This window comes from Lactuca sativa, chromosome 8, assembly GCF_002870075.4.
Source record: "Lactuca sativa cultivar Salinas chromosome 8, Lsat_Salinas_v11, whole genome shotgun sequence".
NCBI lineage: Eukaryota > Viridiplantae > Streptophyta > Magnoliopsida > Asterales > Asteraceae > Lactuca > Lactuca sativa.
Genome location: NC_056630.2, coordinates 78000282 through 78019708, shown reverse-complemented (window position 1 = coordinate 78019708; position 19427 = coordinate 78000282). Strand labels below are relative to the sequence as shown.

The 19427-nt window shown below is 37.7% G+C and overlaps 2 protein-coding genes across 2 annotated transcripts; both read left to right on the top strand.

The window, feature by feature from the left end:
• Positions 1–2735: 2735 nt before the first annotated feature.
• Positions 2736–5281, top strand: LOC128127766 (disease resistance protein Roq1-like). Its single transcript, XM_052766450.1, has 4 exons — positions 2736–3382; positions 3782–4889; positions 4983–5189; positions 5231–5281. Exons 1-4 carry the CDS (start codon positions 2892–2894, stop codon positions 5279–5281), a joined length of 1857 nt encoding a protein of 618 aa, XP_052622410.1. The 5' UTR covers positions 2736–2891.
• A 2227-nt stretch (positions 5282–7508) lies between these two features.
• LOC128127765 (uncharacterized) lies at positions 7509–9107 on the top strand. The gene has a single exon (XM_052766449.1). It carries the CDS (start codon positions 7509–7511, stop codon positions 9105–9107), a length of 1599 nt encoding a protein of 532 aa, XP_052622409.1.
• The last annotated feature ends 10320 nt before the right edge of the window (positions 9108–19427 follow it).

Below are 19427 nucleotides of genomic sequence, written 5' to 3'. Positions count from 1 at the left end.
CTTCCCTCTTGAGTGCTAGAAACCCTAAATCGCAGAGGAGATCCATTGTTGAGTGGATTGAAGCTTGGAGAAGTAATCTTTGAAGGAATTTGTGGGAATTGAAGGCTTGGGGCAAGGGGCTTTGCTTGGAATCAACTTCATTGCAGTTGGGGGCGTCCATTGGAGGTAATATCTCGTTCCTGGTCTGATTGTATGTTGTTTCTTCATTTTGGGGTTTGTGGGATCATGTTTAAGGGTGTAAATGGATGTTTTGAGGGTAGACCTGAGGTTGCTACCTCAGATCTGGAAGGGAGGAGAATCAGAGAGCATGAAAGTCCCTGTGTTGGAGGGTTTAGTGAAGCTTGCAAGTCCCAAACCCTAGTTATAAGTGATTAAGGCCTAGATCTCTTGGGATTCACGTAAAGTTTGCCACTTTACGTGATGAATGAGTTGTATAACGCTAGATCTATGTTTTGGATCATTTGCATGGCCTATAATGCTTCTGAAAGGATTCAGATCGGTGGAACTCGGCGAGTCACATGGGTGAACTCGGCGAGTTGCTTGAAGATGAGCTGGGACTCGACGAGTTGGAAGAACAACTCGGCGAGTCGGATGAAGATAGCCTTGAACTCGGCGAGTTGTATGAACAACTCGGCGAGTATGGTGATGATAGCCTTGGACTCGGCGAGTCTGTTCTTGGACTCGGCGAGTCTTGTCGAAGAGTTCCGATATTCTCTGGTTGAGTCGAGAATCGGTGAGTCAAGGGATGACTCGGTGAGTTGTGTACGAGTGGTCTCTGAGTTGTTGGACTCGGCGAGTCTCGGGGTGACTCGGCGAGTTAGGTCGCGGATGGAGTGAAGTCTGAGCATGGGAACTCGGCGAGTCATAGGGTTGACTCGGCGAGTAGGGTCAGTCAGGAGTTGACTTTGACCTTGTCTTTGCCCAAGGGTTGACCAATGGTGTCCAGGGGCATTTTGGTAATTATTGTTTGTTGTTTTGAGTTCAGCGCATTGGTGGTTGACCAGTGGTGGAGATCGTATCAGTGGTCGGAGTAGCTCGGATTATCTGTTCAGTCGGCAGCTTCGAGGTGAGTTATCCTCACTATATCAACGGGGTCTAAGGCACCAAGGCCGACCCTTATCGGATTGAGATCCGGGTAGTTGTTTTTGTGTTGCTGTTTTATCATGTTTGCATCCTGTGAGTTAGGATGGTATATGCTAGAGACCTGATTGAGATCGGTATCCAAAGAGTTAGAGAGATGCTATGTTAGTGACATGTTAGGTCGGTATCCTGGCGAGGATAGTGGCATGTTATGTGATTTGTTGATCTGCCTGTTATCTGTGAATTGTTAGATGATTGTATGTATATGTGCACATGGATGTATGGACTGGAGTTGGGTTGAGGCGGGTCCTGCTGTGTGCAGTAGGCCAAGATACCCAGGGCGGACCGGTTGTCCCGTAGGCCCAGCGAGCGGTCCGGATAGGCTGTAGGTCCCGGTAGGGGCGGACCAGACGTGCCGAAGGCTCGGAGAGTGGACCAGACAGACTGAAGGCCCGGTGCGGGCGGACCAGTCATACTGTAGACTCAGAGAGTGGACCAGGTGGATTGAAGGCCAGGGAACGGGCGGACCAATCACACTGCAGACTCGATGTATGCGGATTGACTCAGAGGGTGGACCCGGTGGACTGTTGGCCGGTGCGGCGGACCAGTCACACAGTAGACCCGGAGAGCATGGCTGTTCTATGATCGGATATGTTATGGCATGTTGTGCGTGTATGGTATTTGTGGTTGGTATTTTGGGGGTATCTCACTAAGCTTTCGGGCTTACAGTTGTGGTTTCATGTTTTTCAGGTTCTTCAGGAGATCGTGGCAAGGCGAAGGCGTGATCGTACCGCTCCTCAAAATTTTATGGTGTTATGATTCTGGGAATACGATAAATATTTTGAATTGAAAACCTTTTTGTAAAGAATTATTGGAATTGAGATGTTTTTGAAAAATTTAAAATCTGTTGTGTTTTTCGGTCGTTACAACATGACTCGCCAAGGCTCGGAAAAGCTTGAGGCTTGACATTGCCGCCAAGTCACGCCTTACGTTATTTAGAACCTTGGTACCACGAACTATTTGTTTCCCCACCATGAATCCTCCTACTAAATTTAAGAACACTTTTATGGCACCGTTTTCCTTGATAGAGAGATAGAGAGGTGGATTTCTTTTACGAGCCAAAAAATTAAAAGTAACCGATTTAGAAGATCATAACCCATGTTTTGGCACTAACATGAAACTTTATTGTCTATTTTGTATTAAAATTAACAATGTTGCATGAGGTCCAAAAAAGTTAAAACATCGTTGCATAAATAAGTATCTAACCCTTTTATTATTAGTCATAATAACAATAATAATGCTAATAACTTTAAGATAATTTGAATTGTAGAACTTTATTCCTCATCATGTTTTGTATACTTAGAAAATGATGTGGAGGATGAAATGACAACAACTTGGGCCAAATATCATCTTATAAGGTTTTAGATTACAAATTGGGTAATTTTGGTGAATAAAATGTAAGTTTTTGCTAATGTGGATAATAAATAAAGTGCCTTGCTTATATTGGCATATCATCAATCTGAAATCAACTCGATTCATCTTTTTTTTTTAAAGCTTTTGGGAAATTGGAATTCTTTTGGAAACTCAAATCTCTCTCTCTCTCTCTCTCTCTCTCTCCATATGTGTGTGTGTGTGTTTGTATATATTATAGCTATCTCAACAAGTCAACATGTCAAGTGGTGAGATATTTCTTGAGCTTTCATTAATTGGAAATTTCTTGGAAACTCATCTCTCTCTCTTTCTACAGACATAGTTTGTTTCATTGAGGTGCTGGAACTGCATACATTCTCTCACAACAAATCAACATACCAATGGCATCTTCATCATCATCTCCGGCCTTTTCTTCTCAATCATGGAATCATGATGTTTTCCTAAGTTTTAGAGGAGAAGATACTCGCAAGACGTTTGTGGATCATCTCTACACAGCTCTTGTACAAAAAGGGATATACACTTACAAAGATGATGAGACACTTCCTCGGGGCGAATTGATCAATCCATCTCTTATGAAGGCTATAGAAGAGTCACAGATTGGCGTCATCGTATTCTCTGAAAACTATGCCGATTCTTCATGGTGCTTAGATGAACTTGCACATATCATGAAATGCAAAGATACGAGAGGCCAAATAGTTATACCCATATTTTATGGCGTTGATCCATCTGAAGTTCGAAAACAGAAACAAAAATATGGAGAAGCATTTGTTAAGCATGAGTTGGAGAACAAAACAAAGGTTGAATCATGGAGAAAAGCACTTGTGGATGCAAGTAACATTTCTGGATGGGAACCAAAGCACATTGCCAACGGGTAATCTTCTTTCTCTTTCTGCACTGTTTATGCTTAAATCATGTGTGCTCTATCAGCAGCAACCTCAACCAAAACTCCAGCATATCCTGGTCTACCTGAACTGTTATAGACTTAATTGAGTTCTAATTCTAATTTTAATTCTGTATTTAATCCCTTGCTTCAATTTACAACAACAAAGCCATCTTGCTTTAGTTTTAACTATTTGATATCATTTGCTTTTCCTAAGAAAATAGTTACAAACTACTTGTGCTATTGACTTTACAACTTCTAAGAAATATAAAGGGTGATTAATACTCCTTTTCTTCATTTTAATGGAGCATGGAGCATAAAGCAAATTTACCTCTATTGTAATGTGAGCATGTTTTAATTATTGTTGTATGTCCAAATTTCAACATGTAGGCATGAATCAAAGGTTATCATAGAAATTGTTGAAAAAATTTCACAGAGGTTGCAGCTAGTAAGTCCAAGCGCAAATGCCAACCTTATTGGAATAGCATCTCGTGTGCAAAGTTTGAAATTGAAGTTACAAATTGGTTCAGGTGGTGTGCGGATGATTGGAATATGGGGTGTTGGAGGTGGTGGTAAGACTACTCTTGCATCTTCTGTTTATGAGGAAATATCTAGAAAGTTTGATGGTTGTTGCTTTCTAGAAAATATCTGGGAGGAATCAAGTAAGAAAGGGTTAGAAGAATTGCAACAAAAAATTCTTTATGGTGTTTTGAGAGAGAAGATAGTGCAGGTAGAGAGAGTTGAGGAAGGAAAACACATGATAAAACATAGGTTATGCCGTAGAAAGGTGCTGATTGTTCTTGATGATGTTGATCAGCTTGACCAATTAAAAGCTTTAGCTGGATCACATGATTGGTTTGGTGAAGGAAGCCGAATAATAATCACAACAAGAGATGTACATGTAATATCAACTACTGCGCCCAGAGTAGATGAGATACACAATATTAGCTTGTTAAACGATGATGAGGCTATGGAGCTCTTTTGCAAGCATGCACCATGTGGTCACAAACATAAAAAAGATTATGAGCTGCTTTCAAAAAGTGTGGTTTCTTATGCTGGTGGACTCCCATTAGCACTTACAGTTCTTGGTTGTTTTCTATGTGGAAAAGACATTAATGAGTGGAGGAGTGCAATAGCCAGATTGAAAGACATCCCAGATACAAATATTGTGGAAAAGCTAAAAATCAGCTTTGATGGACTTACACCGGTTGAGAAAGAGTTGTTTCTTGATATTGCATGCTTCTTCAGAGGTCAGTATAAAAATGAAGGGATAATGGCAATGCTTGATGCTTGTGGTTTTTACCCTGTTATAGGCATAAAGGTGTTGTTAGAAAAGGCGCTCATAACAATTTCAGATGGAAGGTTTGATATGCATGATCTGTTGCAAGAAATGGGACGCTACATTGTTAGAGGGGAACACCCTGAGAATCCAGAAAAACATAGTAGAGTTTGGAAGAAGGAAGATGTTCTAAAAATTTGTGCTATGGATGCGACGAAGGTAATGATTAAGCTATCTATGCATGTTATATATGTATAGTTTGGAAGAAGGAAGATGTTCTAGAATCCTGATATCATTTTGCATCTATTACAGGAACTTGACATGGTTAAAGCAGTAAGATTTGAATGCAATAGCTATGATCTAGTAGAACTTCCTTCGGTTGCAAACCTGAAAAACCTTCGGTGGATTGATTGGAGAGGTGATCTTGCAAGTCCATTTCCTACTAACTTTCCACCAAAGAACCTTTGTTGTCTGATATTGGATGACATCTCGCAGAAACGACTTTGGAGGGGTTATAAGGTAATTCTTATACTCTATCTAAATAACAAATTAAAACAAAGTGGATGAAGAATTATCGACCTTACTTGCCTAATTCAGAGATGAAATTATAAGTAGTTATACGGCTATGAGCACATAGTTATGTCACTCGTCATTGGTGTCATGAAGCAATATCACTTTATTTTGGTATGTTTTTAATTTTGGTAAGTAGGGCTTAACATACATATTTTAATCTATGAAGCAATATCAATATTTTTATTTTATTTTTAATCTTAATCTAACCCTCCGGCGTACCGGCGCGGTAGGCCTGTTATAACCATAAATGATTATATATCGCCACCCATTCCTTTCTCCTCTGCCACCATCCCCACCAGCACAACCGCCACCACCACTACCACCATCTCTGACACACCCCACCACTGTTACCTCTGTCACTTATACCGCCGCCAACTTCGTTGCAACCACCTCTTCTACCACTGCCATAATCATATATGATTACTCAGTCTGTGAGTCTGTGAATAGATATATATGTATAATCATTTATGATTAGGCATACCCTGCTGCTGTCGGTACACTACATCGTTAGAGCGGCAAATGAGAAATATGTGGTTGACGTTGAATCTTAAGATCTCTATTTTTTTTAATCTCAAGTGAACCGTCCCGTGTGTGTGTGTATATATATATATATATATATATATATATATATATATATATATATATATATATCCGGTAAGAAATTTTTTTTGGTAGGAAGGTAAGAATTTTTTCTACATATTTTTTTTACGAACAAAATAAATCAATCACTAGATGATTCATTTATAAGATGATTCACAAGAAAAAAATTCCCAGAAAAACATCTTTATGATTCATTTTTAAGTAAATTAAGAAAAAAATCATTTTTATGATAATTTTAGTGAATAACAACAAAATCATTATATAAATGAATCATCGAGATGTTTTTTTGAGAATTTTTTCTTGTGAATCATCTTACAAATGAATCATCTAATGATTCAGTTTGTTTGTTCGCGAAAAAAAAATGTAGAAAAAAAACTTCTTACCTTCCTATCAAAAATTTCCTTCTTATTTGATCTTGACTATATATATATATATATATATATATATATATATATATATATATATATATATATATATATATATATATATATATATGAGATCCGTTGACAACTCATAGCATAGTTACCAGAAACGTCAAAGTAGTGGCGTACCACGTACCGAAACGCCCTGTACCCAAACGACTAAAAATCGGTCCGATACGTGATATGTGTACGTACCTCGAGATTGAAACTGGCGACCCCAATCGTGATCCAAATCGTACCTGATAGCGATCCCAATCGAACCAATTTACGTTCTTGGAGTCTAAATCGATCGTACCCGGAGTCAAAATCGGACGTCCCTGAAGTCAACATAGAGTGTACGTGAAGTCGATTTGTTGCTGTCGATCCGGTTTTATGCATCGCTGAATGGCGATTTGGGCGGGAGTTTGGCCGCGTTTCACAGAGCCTCTTCAATTTCTACTATCGTTGACTCGGCCAGATACTATGGATCGATCATTGATGCCTAGCCTTTTCAATTTTAATTTCACACTGTAAAAGTGTTAATTGCAAATCTTTGAGATTAGTATATATAGACCTTGTAATCTTGTATCGGACATTCAATTTCAAACTCAATTTCCATTTCAGCTTTGTGTCTTCAATTTCCACTTTCCACTATAAATTGTGTATCCCATTGTGAAGAATGGCATTTGGAAGAAAAAAAATTTCAGAGTCTCAGCCAACTCATTCCGACAGTGAAACAGAAGGCACTCATATTAGTGAGACCCAAGATCAAACAACAATCCATGTTGATGATGAGGTTCAACAAACAACCCCAAAAAACAGTGTTGAGAAAGATCCAAGAAAACCACTCCATGAAGAAGTTACATATGAAGAAGTTACAGGAAACAACAAGAATAGTGGAGGTTCTAAACGTTGGACCTGTAACCACTGTAAAGGCAAATATACCAGCTCTTATACTAGAATCCATGTTCATTTTTTTGGACCTCCTGCAGGGAAAACAGCTGAGATCAAAAGGTGTCCGGTTCTTGTTAAAAGTAACCCGTATTATGACGTTCTATATAATAGGGTGAAAGAAGCGGAAAAGAATGGTGTTGCTACCAAATCATTGAAGAATTCGTTGCTCTCACAAAACTCAGCTCCAAAAAGAAGGATTGAAGATGCATTTAAGATGCTCGAGAGAGAGGAGGTTGACATATAGATACTTCGAGGCTTGTGTGCTAATGGGATTCCCTTTAATGTGTTACGGAACCCACAATTCATTGAAATGATTCAAGCTATTAAGAAAGCACCGGAAGGTTACAAGCCACCTTCATATGAAAAAGTTAGAACTTCGTTGCTTGATCAATGTGTGAGAGATGTGGGCAAAGAACTTGATCCAGTCAAAGACACGTGGTTAACGCAAGGAGTATCCGTTATCTCGGATGGTTGGTCTAATATAAAAAATGAACCGCTTATAAATGTTATTGCACAAAATTCACGTGGTGCAACTTTTATGTATGCGGAGGCCTTTTCGGGGATTGAGAAGACGGGGGTGGAGATTGCTAAGTTTCTTCGACAAGCTATTGAGGAGATTGGTCCAAGTAGTGTTATTCAAGTTGTAACCGATAACGCGGCGAATTGCAAGGCGGTTGGACGAGAAGTAGAAAAGGTATACAAACATATTTTCTGGTCCCCTTGTTGTGTACATTCATTAAATTTGATTTTTAAAGACATGGCGAAGCAATTTGACTGGCTGACCGATACATATAATAGAGGAAAGGGTATTGTCACGTTTTTTTTAAACCACACACACGCGTTAGCTTTCTTTAGAGACAACTCGAATTTGCAATTGTTGAAGGTTGCACAAACACGATTTGCATCACATTACATATTGTTGAAAAGACTAACCGAGTGTAGGGAAGCACTTGCTACTACTATTGTCGTAAAGTCGTGGCGGGAATGGGTCAACAAGGCGGATGAGCACACTCGGCTACTTGCTAATAAAGTGGCGGATACAATTAAAGATGAAGATTTTTGGGATGATATTGTTCACATTTTGGCCGTCACAAAACCTATCTTTTACATGGTAAAGTTTTGTGATGATGAAGGTCCGAAAATGGCAGAAATATATGAACGGATGGACAATATGATGGGTCAAATCAAAGAGGCTATGACTATGAGGGACAATAAATTCTCAATGTATTACAATAAAGTTGAAGAAATTGTGCTCGAAAGGTGGGACAAGATGACTATCCCCCTCCATTGTTTAGGATTTGCTTTAAATCCTAAATATTATGACAAGCATTACCTTGCAAAGTTGGCACCAGGAGGCATGAAAAGAAATCCTCCCAACGAAGACAGAGAAGTAATTGTTGGTGTTTTGAAAGCATTTGAAAAAATTTCGGAGAGTGAAGAAGAAGAGAAACAGTTGAGAGAGCAATTTGCAACCTTTCACATGAAGAAAGGAATTTATTCATTGGCCGGGACACAAGCCGATGCGGTGACTATGGATGCGATTGACTGGTGGGCAACATATGGAGCGGAGACTCCGGATTTGGCGGACGTGGCAAAACGAATCCTCTCGCAACCGATTAGTAGCTCTTCAGCTGAGAGGAATTGGAGTACATACTCTCATATACAGAGCATCAAAAGGAATCGTTTAAATGGCCCAAGAGCGGATAAACTTGTGTATATTCACTCTAATATTAGACTTTTGTCCCGATTTTCAGAATCTTACAAAGTCGGACCCAACAAAAAATGGGACATCAATCCGGAAAGTGATCACATTGAATGTTCAAGTGCTCGTCTAGAAGAAATGGTGTGGGAGAACCTTGATGATGAAGGCGTGGAGAATGAAAGAGGAAAAAGGCAGCGGATAAACTAGTTTATGCCTTTATGATATTTTAATATTTTTGTTATTAAGTATTACGATGAAGTAATTGTGGTATTTCTTTTGTTCCTGTTTTGATAATTAGTACTTTTGTTATTAAGTATTTCATGTTATAACTTTGAAGTGTTAAATTGTTAAGTAATAGAAATATAGAATACATAATTACATATATTTTATGAAATGTCTTAGAACTAGGCACACTGTACCGGACTATACAATACACTGTACCGGTTCGTACCGAAATGAGCCTACCCCCCGTACCCGATACGGCCAATGTCTCGAACCTCGTACCGTACCGTACCTCGTTCCCCGTACCGTACCGCGTTTCTGGTAACTATGACTCATAGTTTCCCGAGAACCTGACAATTAAAAGTGGAGCGTTAGATCAAAGTAAACTCATTAAGGGTGTGATCGTCATCTAAACAATCTCATTTAGTGTTCAATTTTTTGTGTTATTGGAAATATTATTAAAAGTCTTAAAATTAACATAATAAATACGAAATTTCATATTTTTTTTAAATAAAAATTTTAGAGTTTTTAAAAAATATAGATTTTTTAATTTTTTTTGAAAAACTTTAAATTTTTAAAAAATTGAAAAAATATTATTTTTTAAAAACTGCTTGGACCTTTTAAAAACAGTAAATTTTGAAAAATCAATAAATTAAAAAAAAAAACTGCAATATTTGTAAAAAAAACTATAATTTTTTAACCAAAAAAATCAAAGTTTTAGGTGCATATATGCATATTTTTCAATTACATATATGCATCTTTCTTATACTATAATATTCATAAGTAATCATATATAAAAATCCATTTTTTTTAATAATCTATAAGCACAATAATACAAGTATTTTATTCGATACAAAATAAAATATCAAAAACCAAAAAATGCTACAAAATTTCAAAATGTTTTTATGTCTTCGTGTCAAGATTTCCATATTTTCTTTAATTCATCACTTTTCACCTCTTCAATATTTTCCAGAAATTCTTCCAAATCTACAAGAAAATGAAAAAAAAAATTGATTAATGCAAGAAAACTCACAAAAAATACATATGTGCATATAGACGTAATTCATATGTTATTCACTTGTGATTTGTATGTGAGTCACATGTAATTCATATGAGATTTACGTGTTAATTACATATGAATCACATGTAATTCATATGTGAATCACTTGTAAATTACTTGTGAATTACATGTGATTCATATGTAAATTACATATGAATCACATGTAATTCATATGGGATTCACTTGTGATTTATATGTGATTTACATGTGAATCACATGTAATTCATATGTAAATCACTTGTGATTTACTTGTGAATTATATGTGATTCATATGTAAATTACATATGAATCACATGTAACTCATATGTGATTTACTTGTGATTTGCATGTGATTTACATGTGAATCACATGTAATCCATATGTGAATCACTTGTGATTTACTTGTGAATTACATGTGATTCATATGTAAATTACATATGAATAACATGTAACTCATATGTGATTCAATTGTGATTTACATATAATTCATACATGATTCCATGTGATTTACATGTGAATTTAAAGGTGGTAAATATGTAAATTAAAGAGTGGAAAGTTGTTATGATTGGAATACTACAAATGTGGATATGTAAATTCAAGATTGGAATTAGAATTGAAATCGGAATGTGAAATTTTGGTTGGCTGGAATGGAATTCAATAATAAAAATGAAATCTTTATTTATATTTAAATATTTTTTGTTTATTATAAATGCATAAAACTAAGCTTTCTATTTTTATTTATTTCAGTATATGTAATGGGAGCATTTTGGTCTTTTATTAAAAAAGAAAAAATAAAAATATTGAGTACCTTTGATGGAAGCAGTCATGGCAATGAAAGTTTGTTCCACATTGGTGAAATCTTTTGAACTGGTTTCAAGAAAAGAATTCCAAGTTCAATTCACTGGAAACAAAGGACAAAAAAAATGAATTTATAAACTACTTTTTCTTTATGTTTTTTCTATAACGAAGATGATGAATAATTAAATTAAAAAAGATTTTTAATCTTATAAAGATAATTATTCCCATATCATGATACATGTTATGATCTAATTAATTATAAGCCACTTTTAATTAGAAGAAAGAGTACCTCATCATCAAAGAGTCTGTTCATTGCATCATAATTGATTTTGAACTTAGTTTCTGCACAAATATGCAAAAAGATATACAGTCATAATAAGCAACATAGCAACAATTCTTATATGTTGATATTTCCAAAATTACCCTCACACATATCCATATAAAAAGAACAAACCTTATTGGTGAAAAGTTGACTAGCAGCTTCTGCAACAGATTGGGCTGGCTTAGCATTCTTAGCTTCCAATGGTTGTCCTTTTTTTTTTTTTTTTTGTCTTTCTTGTTTCATATAAAATAATAATTCATGGATATTACTTGAAAAGTTAATTGATCTCTATTTTTTTTTACCATTTATAAAAAAATATGAAAAAAAAGAAAAAAAAGTTACCTCTTTTTTGCTTGCAACAGTTTCAGCTGCAGCAGCAACAAGTGCTTGTGCTTCCTGAATTTCCCATCAGAAAAATCATTTTGAATAGATTGCTTACTTGCAAAGATCACTAGTTTTAATTTTAATCTAAAATCTAAATGGAAAATATGGAAATTAGTAATTATTTAAGAAACACAAATACGATATACAATTAATCATAAATGTAGCATAACTCACCCATGTTATGCAACAATATGTAATCCCCTTTTTGCAACCTGCAATAAGGTTCCAAAAGAAAACTCAGTTATGAAAAAAAGAAAATTATGGCAATTTTAATGGTGAAAATGAAAATATAATGTAATCAATGCCACTAATCTCTTAGCTTTGTGCAAAAACAGTAACCCATATGTTTCTTGCTAATGTCATTAGAGTAATCGGAGGCATTGCCTAAATAGAAAAATCAAAGAAAAAACAGATGAGTTATAGTTCGTTTTCATCAAGGATTTAGAAACAAAAACACAAGCCATGGTAGCCAACTTGGTGCCTAAATATCAACATATATTTCTATTTGTGTGCAATTGAATTCATATTGTGAATGTTTTGAAATCTTAAAAAGCTATACAACCAATAGGATAATTACACTAAATTAAGGGAATCAACCTTATTCAAGTTCCATAACGATGGGGAAACTTTACTAGTACATGTATCAACTAATTTTGATGTAAATAATTATAAAGGAAATTAAATTTGCTCAAATTACTTTTTCCTTCTTATCCATTTTAGATTTCTTTCCAAATTAAACTGTGTTTTTAGGATGTGTTTTTCATTTAGTCACTTTAAATCCAAAGTAAAAAGAGACAGAGGAGCAATATTTTATTTTGATTCCTAGTCTTTTTTTTCTTATGCACCTACTGTTGGTCTTTCACAAGGGTATGAGTGTCCTTTGCAGAAAGTAACACAACAGGGGACAAAAGACTGGTTTTATCAAGGAAGGGTAAATCTGGTATATATTGAAGTTATTGACCTCAACAGGGAACCAATAAAGATAATAGGGACAAAAACAATACACAGGAACAGAAATGCTTCACTTTTCTTATTCAAAAACTGGGAAGAGAAAAGAGGATACAAAACTCCTCGTACATACCTCACTATTTAAGAGAAAAATTAGCATAAAAATAGCAACTACTCTACTGCTAGCTAAAGACCAGGGGACGCTATCCACATGGCCTTGACTTATTCTTTTCTACTTTTGAAATAAAAACAAATAAGGAAACGTGCATTAAACTAAATATAACTCTGAACTATTTTAATATTTTCCCCCTTAGTTCAGAGTTGGTGACCTGCTTTACTCCAATTAGATTTCGCATCTCCTCGTGTTTCACCCTCGCCATTGTTTTTGTCAGTATATCTGCCTTCTGACTTTTACTGCAAACATAAGCCACTGTTATCTTCCCATCTTCTACGCATTCTCTTATGAAATGGAACCTAATATCGATATGTTTGCTTCGACCATGAAATACAGGATTCCTCATGAGATCAAGGGCTGACTGGTTATCAACATACAGAGTTGCAGGGGGTATGTTTTCACCAGTGATTTCCACAAGAAGGCGATGTAACCAAATTCCTTGACAAGCTGCCACAGTTGCGGCCATAAATTCTGCCTCACATGAAGACAGGGCTACACACCGTTGTTTTTGGGACGTCCATGACACCAGGTTGTCATTCAAGTAGAAAGCCATCCCACCTGTGCTTCTCCTGTCAACCTCATCATTCCCCATATCACTGTCTGAGTATCCAGTGATGGTGATTTTCTTTTCTCCTTTTTTGTACACCAAGCCATAATCCAAGGTGCCCTTTACGTATCTTAGAATACCTTTTACAGCTTGAAGATGTTTCATGGTTGGTCTTTCCATGAAACGACTAACAACTCCAACTGCAAATGATATATCAGGGCGAGTGTGAGTTAAATACCTGAGTCCTCCTACTATGCTCCTGTATTCAGTAGGATTTACGAGCTCTCCTCCTTCATCTTTAGTTAGCTTCAACTTATGCTCCATTGGAGTTTTAGTGGGATTGCATTCTAACATTCAGGTCTTAGCAAGGATAGTTTTGGCATATGCTTCTTGCTTCAGAGTTATTCCAGCTTCACTTTGATTCACTTCAATTCCCAGATAATAAGTGAGCAAGCCAAGGTCACTCATCTCAAACTTGTTGTTCATCTCCAGTTTAAACTTTTCCACACCTTTTTGATTGCTTCCTGTTACTAGAAGATCATCCACATACACACCAATGATCAAGATGTGTCCTCCTTTCTTTCTTGTATAAACAGAGTGTTCTTGCTGGCATCTAAGACATCCCAAACTTCTCAAGTACTTATCCAAACAAGCATTCCAGGCTCTGGGTGCTTGTTTCAACCCATAGAGAGCCTTTGTGAGTTTGTACACCATTCCTTCTTTCCCCTTTTTCTCGAAACCCTCAGGTTGGGTTACGTATACTTCTTCATCTAAATTCCCATTCAGGAATGCTGACTTCACGTCAAGATGGTGCACTTCCCATCCGTTGGAGCCTGCAAGAGCTAGAATAGAGCGTACCGTCTCAATTCGTGCAACGGGAGCAAAGACTTCCTCGTAGTTGATTCCCTGTTTTTGGACGTAGCCCTTTGCTACGATTCTAGCCTGGTGCTTCACTATCTCCCCTGTTGGATCTCGTTTCACCTTAAATACCCATTTTAGACCAATTGGTTTTCGCCCGTTTGGCAGATTCACAAGGCTCCACGTATTGTTCTTCTCAATCGATGACAGCTTTGCCTTCATGGAATTCACCCACTTGACACTTTTCTTGGCTTCTAGAAACGTGGTTGGTTCTTCATCTTCACAGACCATCAGTATTTGTTCTGTGGCGTCGTACAGGTCTGTGAGTAACCTGTAACGTTTGGGAGCACCGCCACCAGTTGAGCTTGAATTTGTACCTGAGGAGTCTGGGGTAGATGCAATCGAATTTGTTGAAGTCGGAGAATTTGGCGTTGACGGGGAATTTGACGCAAGTGATGAGTTCAGTGGACTCTCATTCTCATCCGATTGGGGGCCCAGTTGGCGATTAGTGGGCTGTGAGTCGGTGCCAGCCCAACCCATATCATATGATGGATCTTGTCCATCGGGTGTACCCGGAATTTCCCCATCTCCTTCAATAGTCTCGCTTTCAACGACTAATTGATCATCATCGAAATCAAAACCTTCAACTGTGAAAGTCAAACCTGGTATTGCTCGTACCTTTGTCGCCTTTTCCCACATCCATGTTCGATCTTCATGAAATACCACATTCCTGCTTATGTGGATCGATCCAGTGTCTGGGTCTAGTAACCTGTATGCTTTCGTTCCCCTCTCAATTCCCAAATGTACCACAGACTTGCTTCTTTCTTCTAATTTCTTTAAATGGCTCTTAGTAATCATCATGTGCGCCAGGCACCCAAAAACCTTGAGGTGCCTAATTTGTGGTTTACGACCGGTCTACATCTCGTATGGCGTTGATTCATTGAGAGCTTTGGTACTGATTCTGTTCAAAATGTGAACAGCATAGCTCACTGCTTCACCCCACAGTACATCTGGCATGCTCATCGTCTTTAGGTTGCATCTAACCATCTCCAGAATGGTTCTATTGCGTCTCTCTACCACGCCGTTTTGTTGTGGTGAAAACGGTGATGTGTAGTAATGTTCAAGCCCCGTTTCCTCACAATACTTTGTGAACTGGATCGAGAGAAACTCACCTCCACGGTCTGTTCTTAGTGTCTTTATCTTCTCACCCGTTTCTATCTCCACTTTTACCCTGAAGTTTTTGAAGAATTGAAAAGCCTCATCTTTCGACTTTAGCAAGTACATCCACATGACTCTGCTGTAGTCATCTACCAATAGCAAGAAATATCGGTTCCCTGCTGGTGTCGGAGGTGATATTGGTCCACATAAGTCCCCATGGATGAGCTCCAACCTCCTTTGTGCTCTGTAACTTGTGTGAGATGGGTATGGATTTCTTGACTGTTTCCCAACCAAACAGCCATCACACCGATGTGAGGGGATGTCTATCTTCGGCATTCCTTCAACCATCTTCTTATCAGACATTAATTTGAGTGCATCGAAGTTTACATGCCCCAACCTTGCATGCCACAACCACGTCGGATTGCTCAACTTCGCAATTAAGCAATTTGTTTTTATTTCTTCTAACTCAATCTTGTAGAGGCGATTCAGGGATTGTCGAACTTTCATCAATAGTCGCCCGGTTACATCATGAACCCATAGAAATGGTTCCTTGATTCTGATTTCGTCTCCTCCTTCAGATAGTTGACCCAAGCTTATGATGTTATTACAGAGATCAGGTATATAATACACCTCCTGTAGCTTCCTTTGTTCTCCGTTTTTGCACTGGAAAACTATACTCCCTTTCCCTTCGATTCTAACTCTAGATTCATTCCCAAATCTTACATAGCCTTGAATTGCCGTGTTAAGATCACGAAATTTCCTTTTATCACCTGTCATGTGATTGCTAGCCCCTGTGTCTAAGTACCACAGGTTTGTTTGACTTGATTCATCTCCTTTTGTTTTCAGTTGAGGGTTTACTTTTTCTTCATTTAGGAAGACTTCACACATCTCTTCTCCTGTTTCAAAAGATGCCAACATAAGTGCAGGTTCATCATCTCGTATTAGATTGTTTTCTTGAATTCTTTCACGTCTTGGATTTTTACATTCAGCAGCATAGTGGCCAAATTCTTGACAGTTGTAGCACTGCACACCACTTTTGTCTTGATTACTGGATGAGGCACGACTCCCATCCTTTTGATTGTGTGGACCACTCCTTCCACGACCACCTCGACCTGTCTGATTATGGCCTCTGCCCCGTCCTCTTCCTCTTCCACGTGAACTCCCAGAGCTTCCTCTATCTCCTCTATTTCCTTTAGATTTTGAGTCTTCTCCACCTCTCTTCTTGTTTCTTTCAGTCCACTCCTGATGGGTTAACAAAAGTTTTTTTTCTTCTGTTTCACTATGGCCTTTCATCCTCTCTTCATGAGCCTTTAATCTGCCTATCACTTCTTCAGTAGACATTTCATCTAGATTACCAAATTGCTCTAGGGCTGAAGCAATTTGTAGGAACTTGGATGGCACGGCTCTCAATACCTTCTTTACTACATATGACTCTTCCACTGTGTCCCCCAATGCTCGTAAAGTGCTCACAACATTGCTCACCTTCACGGCAAACTCATCCACACTTTCAGATTCTTTCATGTTCAGGGCTTCAAACTCTGCCTTCAAGGTCTGAATCTTCGCCACTTTCACTCGGTCGGCTCCCATGAACATTATCTTGAGGGCATCCCATGCTTCTTTAGCCGTCTTCCTTTCAGCCAGTTGCAGTAGTAGGTCTTCAGGTATTCCTTGGTAGATTGCTGCCAAGGCCATCTTGTCCTTCTTCGTTTCCACAAGGGTGTTGGTGGTTCTTGGCTCAACAGCCTCCCATACGCCATGGGCCTGCATGAAGACCTTCATTTTAATGGCCCATGCTGCATAGTTGCTCCTAGAAAGCATTGGGTAATGCAACGTTATCGGACCATCCTTCTCACCATTTCCTGACATTTCTTCGGGTCGTGGTTGATACTTGGGCATGCACCAGATTCGCTCTGATACCAAGTGTTGGTCTTTCACAAGGGTATGAGTGTCCTTTTGCAGAAAGTAACACAACAGGGGACAAAAGACTGGTTTTATCAAGGAAGGGTAAATCTGGTATATATTGAAGTTATTGACCTCAACAGGAACCAATAAAGATAATAGGGACAAAAACAATACACAGGAACAGAAATGCTTCACTTTTCTTATTCAAAAACTGGGAAGAGAAAAGAGGATACAAAACTCCTCGTACATACCTCACTATTTAAGAGAAAAATTAGCATAAAAATAGCAACTACTCTACTGCTAGCTAAAGACCAGGGGACGCTATCCACATGGCCTTGACTTATTCTTTTCTACTTTTGAAATAAAAACAAATAAGGAAACGTGCATTAAACTAAATATAACTCTGAACTATTTTAATACCTACTGTGTCTCTTTATTTTAGTCAGAGCAAAACAACCTTTGCAAGTTTTGTTGATTCATCAACCATTCCAGATATATGCTTATCAGGTATTCTTGGAGCCAGCAACAAAATCATCATAATGGATTAGAAAACTAGCTTTTTTTAGCATCACATTCACCTATTAAACAATTAAATTAAGTGTAATGAGTTCGATTGAAAAGCAGAGTAAGATCAAACTTAGGTTAAAAGTCAAAACCACTTCCATGAACTATAAAAATTTGGTTCAGAGCTCGATAGGAACTCTGCTGCTATTCATCAATGGTAGTACAACATATGAAATTCAAGGAGACGAGAGAAGATTAAAAGGCCAGAAAAAAGGATTCCGCTAAGCGAGATTAGAACATAAAAGATCGAATCTTATGAGAGATAAGCAAACCTTACAAATAGAGCAAGGCTCAACAATCGAAGCTTATAGCAGAGATGCGAATCGACAATCAAAGACGAGACGAAGATTTATTGCCGGTGAGGATGAGAAAATGTGAGGCGGGAGATGGAGGATTTAGCGTTGATTTTCTCAAGGCTAAACAACAGGAAGAAAAAGAGAGATCTCTGGCGGAGCTGCTATCGGAAGGTGAATGAGTGGCATGAGTATCTAGATCTGGCGAAGCATCAATCGTCTCCGGCGAAGGAGAAGGAGGAGCAGGCATCGTTGCTGGAGAGGGAAAGGAGGTGGCGACAGGTATGGATGGTGATGATAAATTAGTAGTTTTGATTTTAGGAATTCAGAAAATCTATACACCTAATTTACCCCTATAATTTTTTGTTAAAAAACCACATATACCATTGAAGCTATGTTTATTTACCATATTGCCATCTTTGATCTTGACCGTTCAGTTTTTTGATCTAGTGGTCCACTTTTAATTCTCGGGTTCTCGGGAAACTATAGGTTCTCAAATGATCCTTCCTCTCTCTCTCTCTCTCTCTCTCTCTCTATATATATATATATATATATATATATATATATATATATATATATATATATATATATATATATATATATGGGTAAAGTGAATATACCTAACAATCTTATATAAGCTTAAGCAATGTTTTGAAAACCGGACCGGACATTGAACCGCTCGTCTTACCGGTTCTATGGTTCAACTGGTTTGACCGGTCGAACCGGTCCTAAAAACCGGATGAACCGGACGATATATATATATATATATATATATATATATATATATATATATATATATATCATGATTTTTGAACATTTAAAATGAAACGGCACATTCCGATTTCAACTTCAAATAATTTATAAGCCTACTCCTTAAAATCATTTATAAACTTACTCCTTAAACTCTTGTAAAAAAGGAAATGCCAAAAGAAAAAAAAAATATTTTATTGAATGTAGAAAAGAATCCTCAAAGTCACTGTTCAAGTCTATCCCACATCGCCCAAAAAACTAAAATGGAGGCTTTGGAAAGGTGTATAAAACGAATGGAGTGAGTGGGTTTTTAAAGACCAAGGAACGGATCTCCCATATTACAGCGAGGGTCCCTTTAACTTCTTTTTAGTATAAAATTTATAATATTTTATTGGGTTTCCGGTTTTGTCCGGTTTGACCAGTCCGGTTTTTTCCGGTTTTTGGTTGAACCGCTGGTTCGTTACCGGTTTGTTTACAAGCGGTTTTCAGACTTAAGAGAACCGGTAGACCTACCGATTCCCGGTTAAACCGGATGAACCGGCCGGTCCGGTCCGGTTTTCAAAACAA

What these genes read in the sequence shown, in the direction of transcription:
- LOC128127766 (XM_052766450.1), top strand. Translation starts at nt 2,892, where the DNA reads ATGGCATCTTCATCATCATCTCCGGCCTTTTCTTCTCAATCATGGAAT. An exon ending in CCAAAGCACATTGCCAACGG is followed by an intron (nt 3,383 to 3,781) that starts GTAATCTTCTTT and finishes TTCAACATGTAG; the next exon opens with GCATGAATCAAAGGTTATCA. An exon ending in GACTTTGGAGGGGTTATAAG is followed by an intron (nt 5,190 to 5,230) that starts GTAATTCTTATA and finishes ATTAAAACAAAG; the next exon opens with TGGATGAAGAATTATCGACC.
- LOC128127765 (XM_052766449.1), top strand. Translation starts at nt 7,509, where the DNA reads ATGATTCAAGCTATTAAGAAAGCACCGGAAGGTTACAAGCCACCTTCA.